The 20,611-nt window shown below is 45.9% G+C and overlaps 2 protein-coding genes across 2 annotated transcripts in view; one reads left to right on the top strand and one right to left on the bottom strand.

Annotated features, from left to right (window-relative positions):
• Positions 1–20,611, bottom strand: part of SAC9 (sacI homology domain-containing protein / WW domain-containing protein) — an 82,568-nt gene that overhangs the window by 21,280 nt on the left and 40,677 nt on the right. The gene's annotated exons all lie outside the window — the stretch shown is intronic.
• LOC147456274 (uncharacterized) lies at positions 4,968–6,416 on the top strand. The gene has a single exon (XM_086515435.1). It carries the CDS (start codon positions 5,617–5,619, stop codon positions 6,346–6,348), a length of 732 nt encoding a protein of 243 aa, XP_086371561.1. The 5' UTR covers positions 4,968–5,616; the 3' UTR covers positions 6,349–6,416.

Here is a 20,611-nt window from a genome sequence, read left to right as displayed (position 1 = left end):
GCGAGCGCTGAGAGCTACAGGAACTCCATGTATGGAGACATGATGAGAGAACTAAGGAGAGAGATCCGGGGGATACAAAATGAGGAGATTCAGATCTTGAAAACAGAAGTACGAAACCTAATCAAGGCCGAAGTAAATGTAACAGAATGCGTTATGCAAAAGAAACTCGATGAGGCAGTAGCAAGTTTTGAAGCATGGAGAACAAATATGGAAAAGCACATGGGGGAACAAGATGCAATAATTGAGGAGCTAAAAGGAGAACTTGCGGCTTGCAAATCTGCAACTAAGGAGAAGGGAGACGACCAACCTTCGGTGCTGAAGGAGCTCGAGGACATGAAAGATCAAATGAAAACTCTACGGGAAGGAGATGAACAGAAATCGAAAACGGCATCCTCATGGGCGGAACGTCTTTTTAAGACACAAGAAAAGGTTGATGAAGCACAGAAATGGATTGAGGATACGAAGAAAGGGAAGGCCCAGATGCTCGAGACCACACCTACTTCTACCATTATTAATATGACCATTGAGGAAGAGCAGAAAAGGAAGAATCGGGCTCTGCATGTGCAGGTCACAGGAGTCAAAGACAGAGAGAATGTAGATGAAGAAGTGAAGGAACTGCTACAACGCATGGGCATCACAGAGCCTACTCACACAAGTGCATGGAGAGTGGGCAAGAAAGGAATCGATGAGAAGGGAAACGTAAAGGACCGGGCACTTATTCTCCGCTTCCCGAATATAGAAATAAGGAAAGAATTTCTAAAGAAGAGGCCAACTCTTAAGAAAACCAGTATTTTCCTGGGAGATGACCTTACATTGGCACAAGTGGCACACATGCAAGAGTTGATGCCAGAGATCAAGGTAGCAAGAGAATAGGGAAAAATCGCCTTTTATAGAGGAGGGAAAGTAGTGGTTCTGGAAAAGCGCTCAGCATGACGGTGCGAGACCTATGGGGCAACGCTCCAGATAGCGGCGTGGAATTGTAATGGGTCATATAGGCTAGATGTAGGTGCCTTTGAAGACAGCTTTAGGGACAGAGACATAGTTTTCTACTCAGAGACACCCGGGACAGCGTATGCTACATGTGAAGGGTTATTTATGGGAAACAGCTGGTCGACCAGACAAGAGATCTGTACAGGGTAGCCGGGGGTTAGGAGGAGTAGCAGTCTTATTTATAGAGGAGCTGAAACCACTACTACAGATTATCAGGAAAGATGAGCAAGCAAGGTATATGTGGGTGAGAATGAGAGCCGAGACAGGTAGATTTCTATATATCGCTATATGCTACTTCCCTCCAAGTACCTCGGTCTACTCCTCACCTAAAGGACAGTCCCCTTTCTCCATATTGAATAATGACATATGGGAGTTCTCTAGAGATGGAGACATAGTTCTCTTAGGAGACTTTAATGCCAGAACGGCCAACTCTCAAGCAGTATTCTATGATACTTTTGAGGAAATGCTCAGAGAAGTGGATTTATCACAAAGGGGGCTTACTAGAAACTCACAGGATAAAGAACACACTGAATATGGGAGACATCTCATGGAGATGGCAACCATACATGGTTTGGCCATACTTAATGGTCTAGAGAATTTCCCGTTATCTGGGGGATTCACATGCTTCCCACACAGGCATGGGGCCAGTACAGTGGATTATGTCATGACTTCACCAAGCTTTATTTCTAGTATCCAGGACTTTAAGGTGGGACCCAGACCGGTTGGGATTGCAGTGGATCATGCTCTCTTGACCTTATCAATCTCCTTCCAATACAATGCCTCTCAAGTACAAAGGAAGAAGACACACACAAGATATACTTTCACGCCAGAAACTGATTCAGTCTATGTGGAAAAGATCTATAATAGGATGCGCGCAGCCGAGCCAGTATATACTGTAGAGGAGATTACTTCTCAGTTAGCAGAGATACTACATGGAGCAGCACAAGAGGCATACCCACATACTCAACCTGATCAGAAGAGAGGAGCTGGGAACATGCCTCAAAACAGTTGGTATGACGAGGAATGCAGAGAGACGAGAATCCAGGTCCAGAAAGAGCTTACACTTGGGATCATCACATATAAGCAGTCTCGGATTGCTCTTCGGCGTATAGTACGTCGCAAGAAAAGGACATTTTTAGCCAAACTAGAGAAGGATTTATATCAGCTCTTCTTGAGTCAAGACTCACATGAGGCATGGCGCTTATTTCAAGAGCACTCACCGCCTCCGACGATTACTTCTCCTGAGATCTGGGGTCAATATGTAACATCATTATATATGGTATCTGGACAGCCTCCATTACCAGATCCGCTAGAGCCATGCCCTGCTGCTAGTACTTTCTTTACTACGGAAATGGTGGAAAAAGCCATTGATAAGATGAAGACAAGAAGAGCATATGATTATGAAGGTTTAGTAGCAGAACATCTGATCCATGCCAGCGATCTACTTTCAGAAGTCCTTGCTCGTCTGTTTAATCGGGTCATGTGTGAAGGATTACCTGAATCTTGGAAATTATCTACTATCGTTCCTATTTTCAAGTCAGGGGATCCTATGATACCCGGGAACTACCGCACCATTATGGTAGGTCACACATTGACCCGACTGTACACGTCCATTCTTGAACAAAAATTGAGTAGATGGGCAGAGAATGAGGGCATAAGAGCAACAGGACAAGCTGGATTCAGAAGGGGTTATTCCACTTTAGATCATATTCTTACACTCAGAGCCATTATTGAGGAAGGAAGAGCAAACGGGAGAAGGATGTATTGTTGCTTTGTGGATTTTCGGAAAGCTTTTGATACAGTACCAAGGGCCATATTGATGCGTAGGATGCAAGAGTTAGGGGTCCCCAAAGAGATTATTTGGGGGATCATGGCCTTATACGGGTCAGTAACTGGTTATGTACGTACTCCAGAAGGGGATTCCGACATTGTTCATTCCACCGTTGGAGTAAAGCAAGGATGCCCACTGTCCCCTACTTTATTTGGTATGTACATAGATGAGGTATCAGATTACATTGATAGAGAGGGTGACAGAGGGGCTCAACTTGCAGGGTCATGGATCCCTTTGTTGTTGTATGCAGATGATATTGTATTGATAGCAGAATCACCAGATGGAATGCAGAGGCAGCTAGATGCATTACATAAATTCGCAGAGGACAGTGGCCTGTCGGTAAACTTGGGTAAAACCAAAGTTATGGTGTTTAACACCACACCGCAGTGGGTCAGGAGATCGGCACCTACATTTGCATATGGCCAGGATACAGTAGAGTACACAGATGCATACACATACCTTGGGGTGGTATTTGCAGGACCGAAGTTTACTCTTAAGAAAGCAGCGGATGCTAGATTATCCAGAGCCTCTGCGGCCTTGGGAGGGTTGGAGAGGATGTGTTCACAAGTGCAGTTTCAGGAACCACGAACAAAACTTTGGCTCTTTGATACTGTGGTGGCTTCGGCTATGCTTTATGGGGTCCAGATTTGGGGACATCTGTGGATCAAGATAATTGGAAGTCAATGGAGAGACCTTTGGTATCTATGATTTCCCGAATGATTAGAGCCAAGGCCTCCGTACCACACGCGATTACCCGAGCGGAACTAGCGGTCCCTCCGATAGAAATTGAAGCTCTTACCCGATCAGTGTCCTTTATACATGGTTTGTGGGATATAAATAATTGCCGATATACTAGATTGGCCCTCGAATCCTCTCAACAATTAGCAATGAAAGGGGATACATCATGCTGGTATGCGCAATTGTCCTTGTGGTTTCGGAGACACGGGTTCAGTATGGAAAGATTACCCCCCTTCCAATACTCTCTTGAGGCCCCATCACTGGCAATTACACGAACGGAGATTAATAAAATCATTCGACAGGATCTTATACAGTTGGATACTAAGAGGACATGGGTAGACCCTACACAAGAATTGGGCACGAAGATGGCCGACTACAAAGAAAACTTCCTACAACTATCTGAAGATGGATTTGTGATTCGCCCGAGTTACATGGATACCCACCTGTCTCATGGTTTGAGACGTGCTATTGGTCAGATTCGTACATCCTCACACCAATTGGAAATTGAATTTGGCAAATTTACACCTGAGAGCAGAATTTGCAAGTTATGCGGAATGGAGCCGGAGACAGAATTAAACTATATATGCCACTGCACAGTATACTATGAGATACGGGGGCGTTTTCATTGCCTCTTTAAAGAAGGCTTTGGACCTCTAGATAGAATCATGCAATACCAAGATTAAAGATGCTTAGGCTTGTACCTACTGGAACTACATCGGCACAGGGATAATCTAATGAGAAGACAAAGAGCACTACAGCCTCAGAGGCCGATCACAGATTTCTTCGGATCGAGAGAAGCAGGAGTGGAAGGAGAAGCAAGAGGCCAACAGCCAGCACAAAGGAGTACCCACAGTCATACCAAAGGCAGGCTAATTGACAGAGCGACTGAGCTTAGGAAATCGAGACGACCACGACCAAGATGCAAAAGCACACTTCACCGGAGGAGACTACAACAAAGGATTAGAAGCATTCTAGCCAGACACCTAGAATGCTCGAAAGAAGTTTATTTAATACTTTGTATTTAGTTTTTCACATTTATTTTCACACTTTCACACTTTCACACTTAGTACTTTAGTACTAAGGTACCCAGACATTGTAACAGATTCACCACTTTTGTATCAGTTTGGTCTCATAGGTCCTTCCTGGCCTTTTGAAGACGTTAATATAACATTTCATTTCATTTCATTTTATCTCTCTCTCTCTCTCTCTCTCTCTCTCTCTCTCTCTCTCTCTCTCTCTCTCTCTCTCTCTGTGTGTGTGCCGTGCCCTAGTTCCCTCAGCCCCCGCTTACACAGTCCCCCCCTGGGCGAGGGCAGCCCTGTGGGGGGGCGTTAGCAAGAAGCCTCGCCCTCCCCTCCCCAGCTCACACATCTCGTCTCCTGCAGCTGCTCTGCATCGCCCTGCCGACCTCAAGAAACACAGGTCGTGGTCGTCCTCGCCTTGCAACACAAGAGCCGCTCTCGGTCTCAAGCAACACAAGCCCGCTCTGCAACACAAGAGCCGCTCTCGGTCTCAAGCAACACAAGCCGACCTTTGATACTCTGCACAATCTAATCCTTTGTGTCGATTCTCTGAGAATCGATTCTCAGACGGTTCCCACATAAGCTTGACCACTTAACACAGTCAGCCGACTACGTCAGAGCTCCCCTCACGCGACCTGCAGACAACAGTGCTTGGTTCGGACCTGCCCGACGGTGAGCATCTATTCTCTGGCGACAGTGAGCATCTCTTCGAATCTCTTCGACAGCGATAGTGCATTCGATTTTGCTCGCCACTGGCTCGACTGCTCGACTACTCGATTCAAGCTCGACTACTCGACAGGCTCGTGCTTGACTACTCGATTCAGTTAAGCTTGAGTTTTCGATTTCCTGTTAGGTTTGTTTCAATTAATGAAGGGTTAGTTCTTGCACAAGCTTCTTGCACAAGCCTCGACCCTTGCTTTTCCAACCAAGCCCACAGTTCTCTGCCGAGGCATACAAACCCTAACTAAGCAGAGATTCACACAGAATCTCAGTTTTGTGTGTGCTCTTAACAAGAAGAAGATTAGCATCAGAAGCATGACGACCAAAGCCACCACTCCGAAGAGCTTTGTGAAGACACGACCAAGCTTTGCTGCCGTTTTAGCAGCGCCAAGTAAATCTGACCGAATCGAACGCCTTCAAGCAGATCTCGATCAGGTCATGGAAGAAAATCGCGACCTCAAAGCTCGCCTTAGCAAGCTTGAGGCACGATTTGATTCCATGGTCGATCTCGCCACCAACAAAGTGAAAGAAGTCGAAGCCAAGGCCATCGAAACACACTCGGCAACCCTTGCACAGGTGAAGACATGTGTGACAGTAGAGCTTCGAGAACGACTCCAAACAGAAAATACCCTCAAGATCCGCATTGGTGGGCTACCTCAAGCATGGGAAACGACCAAGTACGACTTCTCGGAACGCATCAACTTCCTCAATGAAACCCTCAAGCCGATCAAGGTCGACCACAACGCAATAGGCCGTATCACTTGGAGAGGCCCTGACATGCCTATACCAAGTGGACATGCCATCCTTGAATTCGAAAGTAGAGAAGGTCGGCTCAAGCTTCTCCAACAATCACGTCTTCTCAAAGACACCAAGTTTTGGATCGCAGAAGAACTCACCCCGCTACAACTCAAACGCAAAAGTGAAGAGCTCAAGAAGGTACATGAAGCCCGCAAACAAGGCAAATGGGCAGTCTACCGAGGTGGTAAAGCCATCATCCAGGAGTTTCGAAACCCCAAATCGGCTCTCCCCACAGTTGATCCCTCTTAGGTTTGTGTCTTTTTCATCTTTCCATCTTTCCAATGGACCCTCAGTCCTTAACTGATATGTATTCAGTGCGATTTGCTACAAATGTCACCCTTTTTTTTTGTTTGTTTTTGGTCCCATGGGTCATATCTGACCTCCGTGGACGATAATTCAATCTATCTATCTATCTCTCTCTCTCTCTCTCTCATCATCGAGCCTGGGACAGAGTTGCACTACACTTGCCACTGCCCCGTCTACTACGAGATACGAGGCCGCTTCCATTGCTTGTTCAGAGAGGGCTTTGGACCATTATCCAGAGTCATGCAGTACGAGGATCAGAGACGTTTGGGCTTGTTTTTGCTCAAGCTACGCAGACACAGAGAGAGCCTGATGAGAGAAGAGGCTAGCCAGTCCCAGAGACAGATCACAGATTTCTTTAGAGCTGCCACTGGACACCCGGAGGAGTTACTACCACAGCAGAGCTCGTCGTCTCACACCAGAGGCACACTGATCGACCGAGCGACTGAGCTGGGAAGATCCAGACGCCCACGACTGCGAAGGACTACACAACATCGGCGGAGGCTGCATCAGAGGATTCGGATCACTTTGGCTCGACATGCACGACGCTCGGTCAGATTACTGACCATGGAGGAGATTGATGAGATCCGCCAGCGACCGATGTTGGATCTCTTGTGATCTAGCTATCCCAGCTAGCTACTGTTCACACCTAGTAGTTTAGGATTCCATAGTATTTTATTGTGACATTTGTCATTTCATTTTTGTCATTGTTGTCATCTTGTTACTCTGAGTCTGACTTTGTATCAGATCCACCACATTGTAACTTTCTGGTCTCATAGGTCACTTTGGCCTTTTGAAGACGTTAATAATATAACACATATCATTTCTCTCTCTCCAAGATGCCCGAGACCACACCTACCTCCACCATTATTAATATGACCATTGAAGAAGAGCAGAAAAGGAAGAATCGGGCTCTGCATGTGCAGGTCACAGGAGTCAAAGACAAAGAGAATGTAGATGAAGAAGTGAAGGAACTGCTACAACGCATGGGCATAACAGAGCCTACTCACACAAGTGCATGGAGAGTGGGCAAGAAAGGAAGCAATGAGAAGGGAAACGTAAAGGATAGGGCACTTATTCTCCGCTTCCCGAATATAGAAATAAGGAAAGAATTTCTAAAGAAGAGGCCAACTCTTAACAAAACCGGTATTTTCCTGGGAGATGACCTTACATTGGCACAAGTGGCACACCGGCAAGAGTTGATGCCAGAGATCAGGGTAGCAAGAGAAAAGGGAAAAATCGCCTTTTATAGAGGAGGGAAAGTAGTGGTTCTGGAAAAGCGCTCAGCATGACGGTGCGAGACCTATGGGGCAACGCTCCAGATTCAGTCTATGTGGAAAAGATCTATAATAGGATGTGGGCAGCCAAGCCAGTATATACTGTAGAGGAGATTACTTCTTAGTTAACAGAGATACTACATGGAGCAGCACAAGAGGCATACCCACATACTCAACCTAACCACAAGAGAGGATCTGGGAACATGCCTCAAAACAATTGGTATGACGAGGAATGCAGAGAGACGAGAACCCAGGTCCAGAGAGAGCTTACACTTGGGATCATCACATATAAGCAGTCTCGGATTTCTCTTTGGCGTATAGTACGTCGCAAGAAAAGGGCATTTTTAGCCAAACTGGAGAAGGATTTATATTAGCTCTTCTTGAGTCAGGACTCACATGAGGCCTGGCGTTTATTTCACGAGCACTCACTGCCTCCGACAATTACTTCTCCTGAGATTTGGGGTCAATATGTAACATCATTTTATATATGGTATCTGGACAGCTTCCATTACCAGATCCGCTAGAGCCATGCCCTGCTACTAGTACTTTCTTTACTACGGAAATGGTGAAAAAAGCCATTGATAAGATGAAGACAAGAAGAGCATATGATCATGACGGTTTAGTAGCAGAACATCTGATACATGCCAAGGATCTACTTTCAGAAGTCCTTGCTCGTCTGTTTAATCGGGTCATGTGTGAAGGATTACCTGAATCTTGGAAATTATCTACTATCGTACCTATTTTCAAGTCAGGGGATCCTATGATACCTGGGAACTACCGTACCATTATGGTAGGTCACACATTGACCCGACTGTACGCATCCATTCTTGAACAAAAATTGAGTAGATGGGCAGAGAATGAGGGCATAAGGGCAACAGGACAAGCTGGATTCAGGAGGGGTTATCCCACTTTAGATCATATTCTTACGCTCAGAGCCATTATTGAGGAAGGAAGAGCGAGCAGGAGAAGGATGTATTCTTGCTTTGTGGATTTTCGGAAAGCTTTTGATACAGTACCAAGGGCCAGATTGATGCGTAGGATGCAAGAGTTAGGGGTCCCCAAAGAGATTATTTGGGGGATCATGGCCTTATACGGGTCAATAACTGGTTATGCACGTACTCCAGAAGGGGATTCCTGTTGGGATTAAAGCCCAAGTGGCCTCTTATGCGGATATGGCCGGCCGCCCGCCTAACTCACTTACCTCTAACTCTTTGTATATACTAACTTATACTTTGTGAATACTAAGGAATTGGGAGATAACCCTTCTAACACTTCTCTGCATACTGTACTGTGTAAGCTCACTGTGTGTGTGTGAGAGAGTCGACCCACGCTCCGCTCCGCGACTTCAATTGGTATCAGAGCCTTGGTTCAGTGCGGATTTGCGCAATCGCGCGTGCGCACTTTTCCGGCAGATTCTGGATCCGGAGTTCGAAAATTCACACTCGGCGTTCCGGGAGCGTTTCCACCAGGCGACCTAAGTTTTACCCCCCTTTCGAAGCCGTTTATGCCCTCAGAATTTCGTTCTGAGCACTACAGCAGAAGATAGATTTCAGCCGCAAAGAAATCCTTCTTGTGTAGATTGGCAAGCAAGAGGTGGTCGACATCAATATCGGCATCGACATACATCACTTATTAGTCTTCAGAGCATCATCTATAGACCAGGTACACATATATATGATCAGATATATATATTGCAGTCTGCATTGCTACTTCTTGTGCTTGCCAGGTTCCAGGGGAGGTGTGGCCATACGACGGCTTGACACCACTGGCATGTATTGCAAATTGATGTACTGTGATTGTGTGTCTGCTAGTTGTGAGTCACGCTAGCAGATAGACCGCCGCAGCGGTCATAGGACAGTGATTGGTCTATTATAGGATGTATGCTAGTTCTGGGCAGTTTGCTGAGCCATCTGAGAGAGTCATGTGTGAGGTTTTTTGAAGCCAAGCACTGGGGGCTGGGTTACCCAGTGTGAGGTGGATTAGGTTGCTGGAGTTCTCCTCTACACGCATCCTCTTCGGCGACTTTTATCCCTTAGGATGTATGACTTTGTGTAGACACTGGATTGCATCTTATGCGTCAGGCCGTTGAGGCATTGTTTAGGGTTCAGTCTTGAGACAGATACAGGTTCTGTCATCGCCCAGAGAGGAGACAGTGTATGCTTACAGGACAGCATATTACAAAGATTTTTTAGATTTGTCACTGGTCAGCTATTTATGTTTGTTTTTTGAGCTATCTTTTGGTTCCCAGAGCTCAGTTTACAGGGGAGACTCTGTCAAAAATTTTCAAAATACTGACAGTTCCTGAGGAGAGGTGTTCAGCTTCTTGATTACAGCTTGTTTACTGTGTACAGAGGCCAGTTTACAGGGGAAACTCTACCGGATTTTTCTCAGGAGTAAGCAATTTGGCAGATATGGCATCTTCTCAAAGTGAGACTCTTTACAACATAAAGAAGCTGGATGGCACAAACTTTCCATTCTGGAAGAAGCAGATTTGGCAGGTTTTGGTGCTGAAAAAAACAAGTGAAGCCAATGAAGCTCAAAGGGGAGAGACCAGAAGGTATGGCTGAAGATGAGTGGGAAGAGCTTGACGAGTTAGCTTGTTCCACAATCATGCTGACACTGGCAGAAAATGTTTACTTCAACGTAGCAGAAGAGACTACAGCGTATGGCGTATGGCAAAAGCTATGTGGTATGTACGAGAAACAAAGTGCTGCTTCTCAGATTTACTGGCTCAAGAAATTGGTGGATTTGAAGATGAAGGAAGGGACAGCCATGTCAAATCATCTGAATGAATTTCACACAATTTTCAGCCAGTTAACAGCACAGGAGATAGTCTTTCCAGATTCAGTGAAGGCTATGTTTCTCTTAATCACTTTGCCAGACAGTTGGGATACTTTTCGTACAGCGTTAAGTAATTCTGTCGCGCCAGAAGGTCTTACAAGTGCCAATGTAGAAGGCAGCTTGCTCACAGAGGAAGTGAACAGGAAGAACATTGACAAAGGCAAAGGCAATAGTGCTTTGGTCATTCGAGGGAGACAACAGTTTAAAGAGAAGAAGGGTAAGAAGGCACAAAACCGAAGTAAGTCTCGTGATTCGAAGTCAAAGGATGACATAGAATGCTACCATTGTGGCAAGAAGGGTCACATGAAGCGAGACTGTACGAAGTGGAAACAAGAAAAAGGAAAAACAAAGAGTTCTGAGCAAGATGAAAAGAAGAGTTCAGTGAAGATTGAAGAGGTGAATGTCACAGGATCTGGTTCAGACAGTGATTCTGGTATAGCAGCTAGTGACATCTTCCTTACAAGAAATCTTGATTCTGTTTTCTTGACTGCAGAGGATGGACATGCTATGAGTGATTGGATTATCGACTCAGGGGCATCTTTACATGTTTCTCCGCACAAAGAGTGGTTTACATCATATGTGGCTACTAAAGATTATGTCAGACTTGGCAATGAGCAGGTTTGTGACATACTTGGAGTGGGAGATGTGCAGTTGAAGTTTCAGAATGGCTCTTCTTTATGGCTCAAGAATGTCAGACATGTTCCAGCAATCCGAAAGAGCTTGATTAGTACAGGGAAGTTGGATGATGCCGGTTATGTGATAGTTTTTGGGAACAGCGCTTGGAAGATCTCCAAAGGTTCGATGACTGTAGCACATGGCAGCAAGTCAGGAACTCTGTACACTTTACATGTTTCAGAGGTTAAAAACCATGTAATTAATGTGATTGAGCAGCCAAGTGTGTCACTGTGGCATCGTAGGTTGGGACATATGTCAAAAAGAGGAATGGAAATACTTTCTCATTATGGTTATTTGCCTGGCTTTTCATTTCAAGATTTCGAGTTTTGTGAGCATTGTGTTTATGGTAAGCAAACACAAGAACCGCACAGATCAAAGAGGAATCGTAGGGACGAACGGTTAGCTCTTGTACACAGTGATCTATGCGGACCAATGCCTAGTTTGTCACTAGGGGGAGCAGCGTACTTTTGTACATTCATAGATGACTATTCTCGCAAAGTATGGGTTTACTTCTTGAAGCACAAGGATGAGGTGCTCAAGGTCTTTAAGACATTCTTGCAGCTGGTGGAGAATCAGAGTGGTCAGAAGCTGAAGTGCTTGAGAACTGACAATGGTGGAGAGTACGTTTCCAAAGCTTTTCAAGACTTTTGTGAAGCAAAAGGGATTAAGCGGGAACTTACTGCACCATATAATCCTTCACAGAATGGGGTTGCAGAACGTATGAATAGGACCATACAAGAGAAGGTCAGAAGCATGTTGTCAAATGCTGAGTTGCCTGATGGATTTTGGGCGGAAGCAGTGGCTACAGCAGTCCATTTGATCAACAGGTCTCCTAGTAGGGTTCTGGATAAGAGTGCAGTGGCCGAGATGCTATGGACAGGCAAGGCACCTTCGTATAAGCATCTCAGAGTCTTTGGTTGTGAAGCTTATAGCCATATTCCTAAGGAGTTCAGAAATAAGTTAGAACCAAAGAGCAAGAAGTGTATATTTCTTGGCTACGGAGAATCGGACGAGATGGGTTACCGGCTTTGGGATCCTGAATCCAGAAAGCTTATTCGTAGCAATGATGTGCATTTCAATGAAGCCAAGTTTCACGCTAAGCCAGAGAAGACAGAGGAGATCAGAAGAGTTGTCTTCAGGGAAGATGGACCTAGTGCTAGCACATCAAGACAGCATGGTCAGGCTCAGGAACAGCCTATAGTGGCTAGAGAGGCAGAATCAGTTGTGGTGAGACGTTCTGAGCGTGTCTCCAAACCACCTGATCGTTATGTGCCATCTCTAAATTATGTCATGCTCACAGATTGCGGAGAACCATCTTGTTACAAGGAAGCATTACAAGTGGTTGACTCGAAAAAATGGCAGTTGGCCATGCAGTCAGAGATGACAGCTCTACATAAAAACCAGACATGGAAGTTGGTTAAATTACCACGGGCAAAAAGGCTCTACCTTGTAAATGGGTTTACAGGTATAAGATCACCGCTCATGATAGTCAGCCAAAGTACAAAGCAAGGCTTGTTGCCAAGGGCTTTAAGCAAGAACAAGGCATTGACTTTGATGAAGTCTTCTCTCCAGTGGTCAAGATGACTACATTGAGATGCTTTCTTGCATTGGTTGCTATATTGGATTTGGTGTTGCACCAAATGGATGTCAAGACAGCGTTCTTGCATGGTGATTTAGATGTGGAAATTTACATGCAGCAGCCAGAAGGGTTTGTTGAGAAAGGCATGGAACATTTGGTATGCCAGTTGTTAAAGAGTCTTTATGGCTTAAAACAATCACCGAGGGCATGGTACCATAAGTTCCACCAGTTTATGCTTTCTCAAGGCTACAAACGTAGTGAGTTCAATCACTGTCTATATACAAAGAAGGCTAAGGATGGCAGTTGGCTGATCCTTATTTTGTATGTGGATGACATGTTGCTGGCAAACACTTGAAAGAAATTTCAGCTTTGAAGTCAAAGATGGCAAAATCGTTTGACATGAAAGATATGGGTGAGGCAAGTCATATACTTGGTATGCGCATTGAGAGAGACAGATCAAAGAAGTTGATTTGGTTATCTCAAACAGAGTATATTGACAAGGTTTTGCAACGTTTCAATATGGAGAAGGGAAAGGCATTGAGTGTTCCATTGCCACCATATGTGAAACTTAGCAAACAAGATTGTCCTGTGTCTGAGGAAGAAAAGGCTGAAATGGATAAGATTCCATATGCGTCTGCAGTGGGTAGTTTGATGTATGCAATGATTGCTACACGTCCGGATATTGCATTTGCAGTGGGAGTGGTTAGCAGATATATGTCAAATCCCGGCAAGAAACATTGGGAGGCAGTGAAAGGTATCATGAGATACTTAAAACATACAAAGAGTATGCGCATATGCTATGGTAGTCAGGATTTGAGTGTCAGAGGATACACTGACTCAGATTATGCAGGAGACTTGGATAAGAGGAGATCTACATCAGGCTATGTCTTTACATTGGCTGGAGGTGCCATATCATGGCGATCTCGATTACAAGATTGTGTTACGCAGTCTACTACAGAAGCTGAGTATGTTGCAGCAAATGAGGCATGCAAAGAAGCTATTTGGCTTGGTAGATTGGTTGCAGACTTGGGAATCAAAGTAGATATGCCAGAGTTATATTGTGATAGTCAAAGTGCTATACAATTGGCAAAGAATCCAGTGTTCCATTCGAAGACTAAGCATATTGATGTCAAATATCACTTCATTAGGGAAGTACTTGAAGACAAGCAGATACAACTGCTGAAGATCCACACCAAGGACAATCCTGCTGATCTACTCACAAAGGGACTTCCAGGAGAGGGCTTTGTGCATTGTCGTGAGTTATTGGGCATTGGATAGATGGCAGCCATGTAAATCTTTGTACATTTATGTTCATAGATTTACAGTTACTTAAAGTGCCACATTGGACTTTAAGTGGGAGGTTGTTGGGATTAAAGCCCAAGTGGCCTCTTATGCGGATATGGCCGGCCGCCCGCCTAACTCACTTACCTCTAACTCTTTGTATATACTAACTTATACTTTGTGAATACTAAGGAATTGGGAGATAACCCTTCTAACACTTCTCTGCGTACTGTACTGTGTAAGCTCACTGTGTGTGTGTGTGAGAGTCGACCCACGCTCCGCTCCGCTCCGCGACTTCAATTCCGACATTGTTCATTCCACCGTTGGAGTAAAGCAGGGATGACCACTGTCCCCTACTTTATTTGGTATGTACATAGATGAGGTATCGGATTACATTGATGGAGAGGGTGACAGAGGTGCTCATCTTGCAGGGTCATGGATCCCTTTATTGTTGTATGCAGATGATATTGTATTGATAGCAGAATCACCAGATGGAATGCAGAGGCAGCTAGATGCATTACATAATTCGCGGAGAACAGTGGATTGTCGGTAAACTTGGGTAAAACCAATGTTATGGTGTTTAATACCACACCGCAGTGGGTTAGGAGATCGGCACCTACATTTGCATATGGCCAGGATACAATAGAGTACACACATGCATACGCATACCTTGGTGTGGTATTTGCAGGACCGAAGTTTACTCTTAAGAAAGCACTGGATGCTAGATTGTCCAGAGCCTCTGCGGCCTTGGGAGGGTTGGAGAGGATGTGTTCACAAGTGCAGTTTCAGGAACCACGAACAAAACTTTGGCTCTTTGATACTGTGGTGGCTTCGGCTATGCTTTATGGGGTCAAGATTTGGGGACCATCTGTGGATCAAGATAATTGGAAGTCAATGGAGAGACCTTTGGTATCTATGATTTCCCGAATGATTAGAGCCAAGGCCTCCGTACCACACGCGATTACCCGAGCGGAACTAGTTGCTTCTCCGATAGAAATTGAAGCTCTTACCAGATCAGTGTCCTTTATACATGGTCTCAACAATTAGCAATGAAAGGGGATACATCATGCTGGTATGTGCAACTGTCCTCGTGGTTTTAGAGACAAGAGTTCAGTATGGAAAGATTACCCCCCTTCCAATACTCTCTTGAGGCTCCATCACTGGCAATTACACGAACAGAGATTAATACAATCATCCGTCAGGATCTTATACAATTGGATACTAAGAGGACATGGGTAGACCCTACACAAGAATTGGGCACGAAGATGGCCGACTACAAAGAAAACTTCCTACAGCTATCTGAAGATGGATTTGTGATTCGCCCGAGCTACATGGATACCCACCTATCTCATGGTTTGAGATGTGCTATTGGTCAGATTCGTACATCCTCACACCAGCTGGCAGATTTAGGGGAATCCCACCTGAGAGCAGAATTTGCAAGCTATGCGGAATGGAGCCCGAGACAGAATTACACTACATATGCCATTGCACCGTATACTATGAGATACGTGGGCGTTTCCATTGCCTAATTAAAGAAGGCTTTGGACCTCTAGATAGAGTCATGCAATACCAAGATCAAAGATGCTGCGGCTTGTACCTACTGGAACTACATCGAAACAGGGATAATCTAATGAGAAGACAAAGAGCACTACCAAGATCAAAGATGCTGCGGCTTGTACCTACTGGAACTACATCGAAACAGGGATAATCTAATGAGAAGACAAAGAGCACTACAGCCTCAGAGGCAGATCACAGATTTCTTCGGATCGAGAGAAGCAGGAGTGGAAGGAGAAGCAAGAGGCCAGCAGCCAGCACAAAGGAGTACCCACATTCATACCAAAGGCACCTCATTGACAGGGCGATTGAGCTTAGGAAATCGAGACGACCACGACCGAGATGCAGAAGCACACTTCACCGGAGGAGACTACAACAAAGGATTAGAAGCATTCTAGCCAGACACCCAGAATGCTCCTAAGAAGTTTATTTAATACTTTGTATTTAGTTTTTCACCAAAAGAATTAGGGGTCCCCAAAGAGATTATAACATTAATATTTTGTCTGGCCTTTTGAAGACGTTAATATAACATTTCATTTCATTTCTCTCTCTCTCTCTCTCTCTCTCTCTCTCTCTCTCTCTCTCTCTCTCTCTCTCTCTCTCTCTCTCTCTCTCTCTCATGGAGTACGACAGTCGCAGAGACAGATCACAGACTTCTTTGGATCGAGGGAGCCAAGAGACCAACCACCAACATAGGGTTGTACCCGCATTCATACCAGAGGCACCCTCATTGACAGGGCAACTGAGCTCGGGAGATCGAGACGACCATGACTGAGACACAGGAGCACACTGCATCAACGGAGACTCCAACAGAGGATCAGAGGCATTCTAGCACGACACCCAGATTGTCATTGAGGGCCTACTCTACATTTTCACATTTCACATTTCACATTTCACACTTCATTTTCAGTTGTCATTTTTTACTTTCAGTACTTTTTGTACTTGTACTTCAGACATTGTATTAGATTCGCCACTTTGTATCTGATGGTCTCATAGGTCATTTTGGCCTTTTTGAAGACGTTAATATATCATTTCATCTCTCTCTCTCTCTCTCTCTCTCTCTCTCTCTCTCTCTCTCTCTCTCTCTAAAAAGCACATCGTTGATTTTCTATTACTTTGACCTCCTGTAGGCCCCCAAGAGGTGCCTACCTACAAGGAAGTAAATCTAATACAACCACCCAAAGGCAAACTACAAGGCTACCCGAAGGCATAGAATTTGTATAGAGCCAAGGCCCATCAAAAACTGAACAAACTGCAACAAAACGCCCATCGGCTAAATCAACTATCAACTATATAACTGAAAAAACCAAGGGAAAACCCCCTCCTAGTGAGCATAAAAGTGCCCAGAAACTAGGTAGAGAGCCGAGAGAAGAAGGCATCCACCAATGCTTCTGGAAAATAGACGCCTCATAGCTATCAACGAAGAAACCTCCAAGTAAGTGGTAAGGGGGCAGCTATGCTATCCAAGACCGCCAAGTGGTTTCACATGAAGAGGGAGCAGCCACACACACACACACCCCCAAACCTGCACGCACACAGATAGACATACCTGACACACACTCAGAAACACCCACCCTCGAGCAGACAAACAATACACAAGTCACTCACAACACCCGAACAACAACCAAACAAAATCTATGCGCAATCACAAACAACACACGCACACACACACCCTGACTGACACACTCACGCAAGCGCGCACAGCAGAAATGAGACAGCACGGGCAGCACATGAGGCCGAAAGATGGAAGTTGGGGAAGGGAGGTGAGAGGTTCAAGGCATGGTGCAGGGCAGAGCAATGGGTAGCAAGCAGAGCCTTGACAAGGGCAAGGACAGCAGGTGGGTGCACGCTGCCACCATGCGGGAAGGCTACAGCATGCAGGAAGTTGTCCAACACAGTTGTTGAGGCACGAGCAAGGGACACGACCAGTGCAGGCGGCTGGAGCAGAGGCCAGATAAATCCCCACGCAGGGTATAATTTCGAGCGAAACAGAAGGCAGCGACGGCAACACCTGGGGACAGAGAGCGTTGAACGCAGGGAATGAGTCCTGCGATGAAGAAGTACACAGCATCTGCGCGTAGGGCTTCCATTTACACCATTGGCAGCTCTCTCTCTCTCTCTCTCTCTCTCTCTCTCTCTCTCTCTCTCTCTCTCTCTCTCTCTCTCTCTCTCGCTCACCCCGCTGCTGTGCTCTCTCTCTGATCACTCTAGCTGTTTCGGATTCCATAGCATTTTATTCTGTCATTTTTGTTACTCTGACTTTATATCAGATCCACCACATTGTAACTTTCTGGCCTCATAGGTCATTCTGGCCTTCTGAAGACGTTAATATAACATTTCATTTCTCTCTCTCTCTCTCTCTCTCTCTCTCTCTCTCTCTCTCTCTCTCTCTCTCTCTCTCTCTCTCTCCACCCCCAGCCCCCCTTCGCGCTCACTTCGCTACTGCTGCTCCCGCCCCCCCTCGCGCTCGCCCCCTATAGCCCCGCCCCCCTCGCGCTCCCTCTGCATCCCCAGCCCCCCTCGCGCTCTCCCTCCAACCCCAACCCCTCACGCGTGCGTGCCCCCCCCCCCCCCCCCCCCCCCTCCCCCCCTCCCCCGCCCCGTGCGTAGAGAGAGAGAGTTGGGTGGGAAATTAAGCGTAGAGAGAGAGAGAGAGGGCCAGTACGTAGAGAGAGAAGTGGGAGGAAATTTAAGCGTAGAGAGAGGGATAAAAAGCGTAGAGAGAGAAAGTCTAGAGAGAGAACGCGCAGAGAGAAATTTTGTTCGCGTAGAGAGAGAGAACCTGCGTGCATAAAGAGAGAGAGAGAGAGAGAGAGAGAGAGAGAGAAGAAAAAAAACCTGCATGCGTAGAAAGAGAAAACCTGCGCCTGTAGAGAGAGGGAAAAAAAACCCTGCACGCGTAGAGAGAGAGAGAAAAAAAAAACCATATGTGCATAATGTGGAAACATATGTGCGCAGAGTGTGGCTCCCGTTGGCGGCGAATAAGCATGAGGAAGCAGAATGATAAGGCCGAGCCCTTAGAGGATGCCATTCAAAAGTGCAAAGAAGAAATGACGGAAACTATTAGCAAGATGAACCGCAACCTATTGGGCACAATAAAAATGCTCGAAGGACGTGTGTTGATCCAAGAAAGCAACATAAATGCATTGGAAGATCGTGTGACGGCTCAAGATGAAGAGATTGCGTCACTCAAGAAGGATCTCGCTGAAGCACGATCAAGAAACACACTCGAAGAGGGAGAATTGCAACCCTCAGTAATAGAAGAACTAAACACGATCAAGGAGCAAGTAAGGGCCATCAAAGAGGGAGAAGAGTAGCACAAAGAAATGATGACTTCTTGGGTGGATGTTATTACAAAGACTCAACAAAAGGCGGATGAAGCCGAGAAATGGATCGAAGTTGCCAAGAAAGAAAAAGGCAAGGAAATAACGTCCACATCCACACCCACTATTATTAATCTGACTAGAGGAGGAGCAAAGAAGACGTGTGCACGCTTTACATGTGAGAATTTGCGGCCTTAGAGACAAAGATAATGTGGACGAAGTGGTAAAAGTTTAAAGAACTCATGGCTTTGATGGGGGTTCATGAACCGATGCACACAAGAGCTTGGAGAGTGGGCAACAAGAAAAATGCAAGCAATGGGGAAACCTCGAAAGAAAGGGCATTCATTCTTCGTTTTCCCTCCATGGAAGCGAAGGACTTTTTGAAGAAAAGGCCAACTCTTAAGAAGACGGGCATCTTTCTCGGGGATGATCTTACCCTCTCGCAGATCGCTCATATGTAGGAGGTAATGCCGGAGATTAGAGCGGCAAGGGAAAAAGGCAAGATTGCCTTTTACCGAGATGGAAGAGTGGTAATATTGGAGCGATGCGCCACATGACGGTGCGAGACCTATGGGACCACACTCAAAAGTTGCCGCCTAGAGACATCTTCTACTTTGAGACACATCAGGCCCCTGGGCAATCTATGCCTCATTTCAGTGGATACACATGGGAGACAGCCTGCAGACAGGAGACACGATCAGAGCACAGAGGGCGGGGCTCAGGGGGAGTGGAAGTGTTATTCAGAGAGGAGTTGCAGCCTTTGATACATATAGCCCGCAGGGATGAGCAGGCTAGGTACATGTAGATGAGATTGAGAGCAGAGACATGCAGATACCTTTACATTGCTATTTGCTACTTTCCCCCAAGTACGTCAGTCGTATCACCCAAAGGACAATCCCCCTTTTCTATTTTTGATGATGACATATGGGAGTTCTCTAGAGATGGTGATATTATCATTCTTCAATGCTAGGACTGCCCATCACCAGACAGTATTTTATGATACTTCAGAGGAGATACTGAGAGAGCTAGATGTTGTAGAGACGGGCCTGTCCTAACTATCACAGGATGTGGAACATACTGAGTATGGACGACACTTGATAGACATGGGAACTGCACATGTACTAGATGTTGTGTAGTCCTCCGCAGTCGTGGGCGTCTGGATCTCCCCAACTCAATCGCTCGGTCGATCAGTGTGCCTCTGGTGCGAGACGAATGTGAGCTCTGCTGTGGGAGTAGCTCCTCCGGTTGTCCAGAGTTTGCTCTAAAGAAATCTGTGATCCGTCTCTGAGACTCGCTAGCCTCTCCTCTCATCAAGCTATCTCTATGTCTGCGCAGCTCGAGCAGGAACAAACCGAGGCATCTCTGATCCTCGTACCCCATGACTTTGGAGAGTGGTCCAAAACGCTCTCTAAACAAGCAATGGAAGCGGCCTCGTATCTCGTAGTAAACGGGGCAGCGGCATGTATAGTGCAACTCTGTCTCAGGCTCCATGTCACACAAGGGGCATGTCCTGGCCTCTGCTGGCACTCCGTTGTATCTCCCAGTCTCAATCTGCAGATGGTGTGAAGATGTGTGTATCTGGCCGATAGCACATTGTATCCCATGAGACAAGTGGGTGTCCATGTATCCGGGTCTCGTCACAAAACCGTCCTCCGTAAGCTGGAGAAGATGCTCTCTGT

The sequence above is a fragment of the Adiantum capillus-veneris genome, chromosome 6 (assembly GCF_014529385.1).
Source record: "Adiantum capillus-veneris isolate H3 chromosome 6, ASM1452938v2, whole genome shotgun sequence".
NCBI lineage: Eukaryota > Viridiplantae > Streptophyta > Polypodiopsida > Polypodiales > Pteridaceae > Adiantum > Adiantum capillus-veneris.
This window is presented reverse-complemented; position numbering and strand designations above follow the sequence as displayed.

What these genes read in the sequence shown, in the direction of transcription:
- LOC147456274 (XM_086515435.1), top strand. Translation starts at nt 5,617, where the DNA reads ATGACGACCAAAGCCACCACTCCGAAGAGCTTTGTGAAGACACGACCA.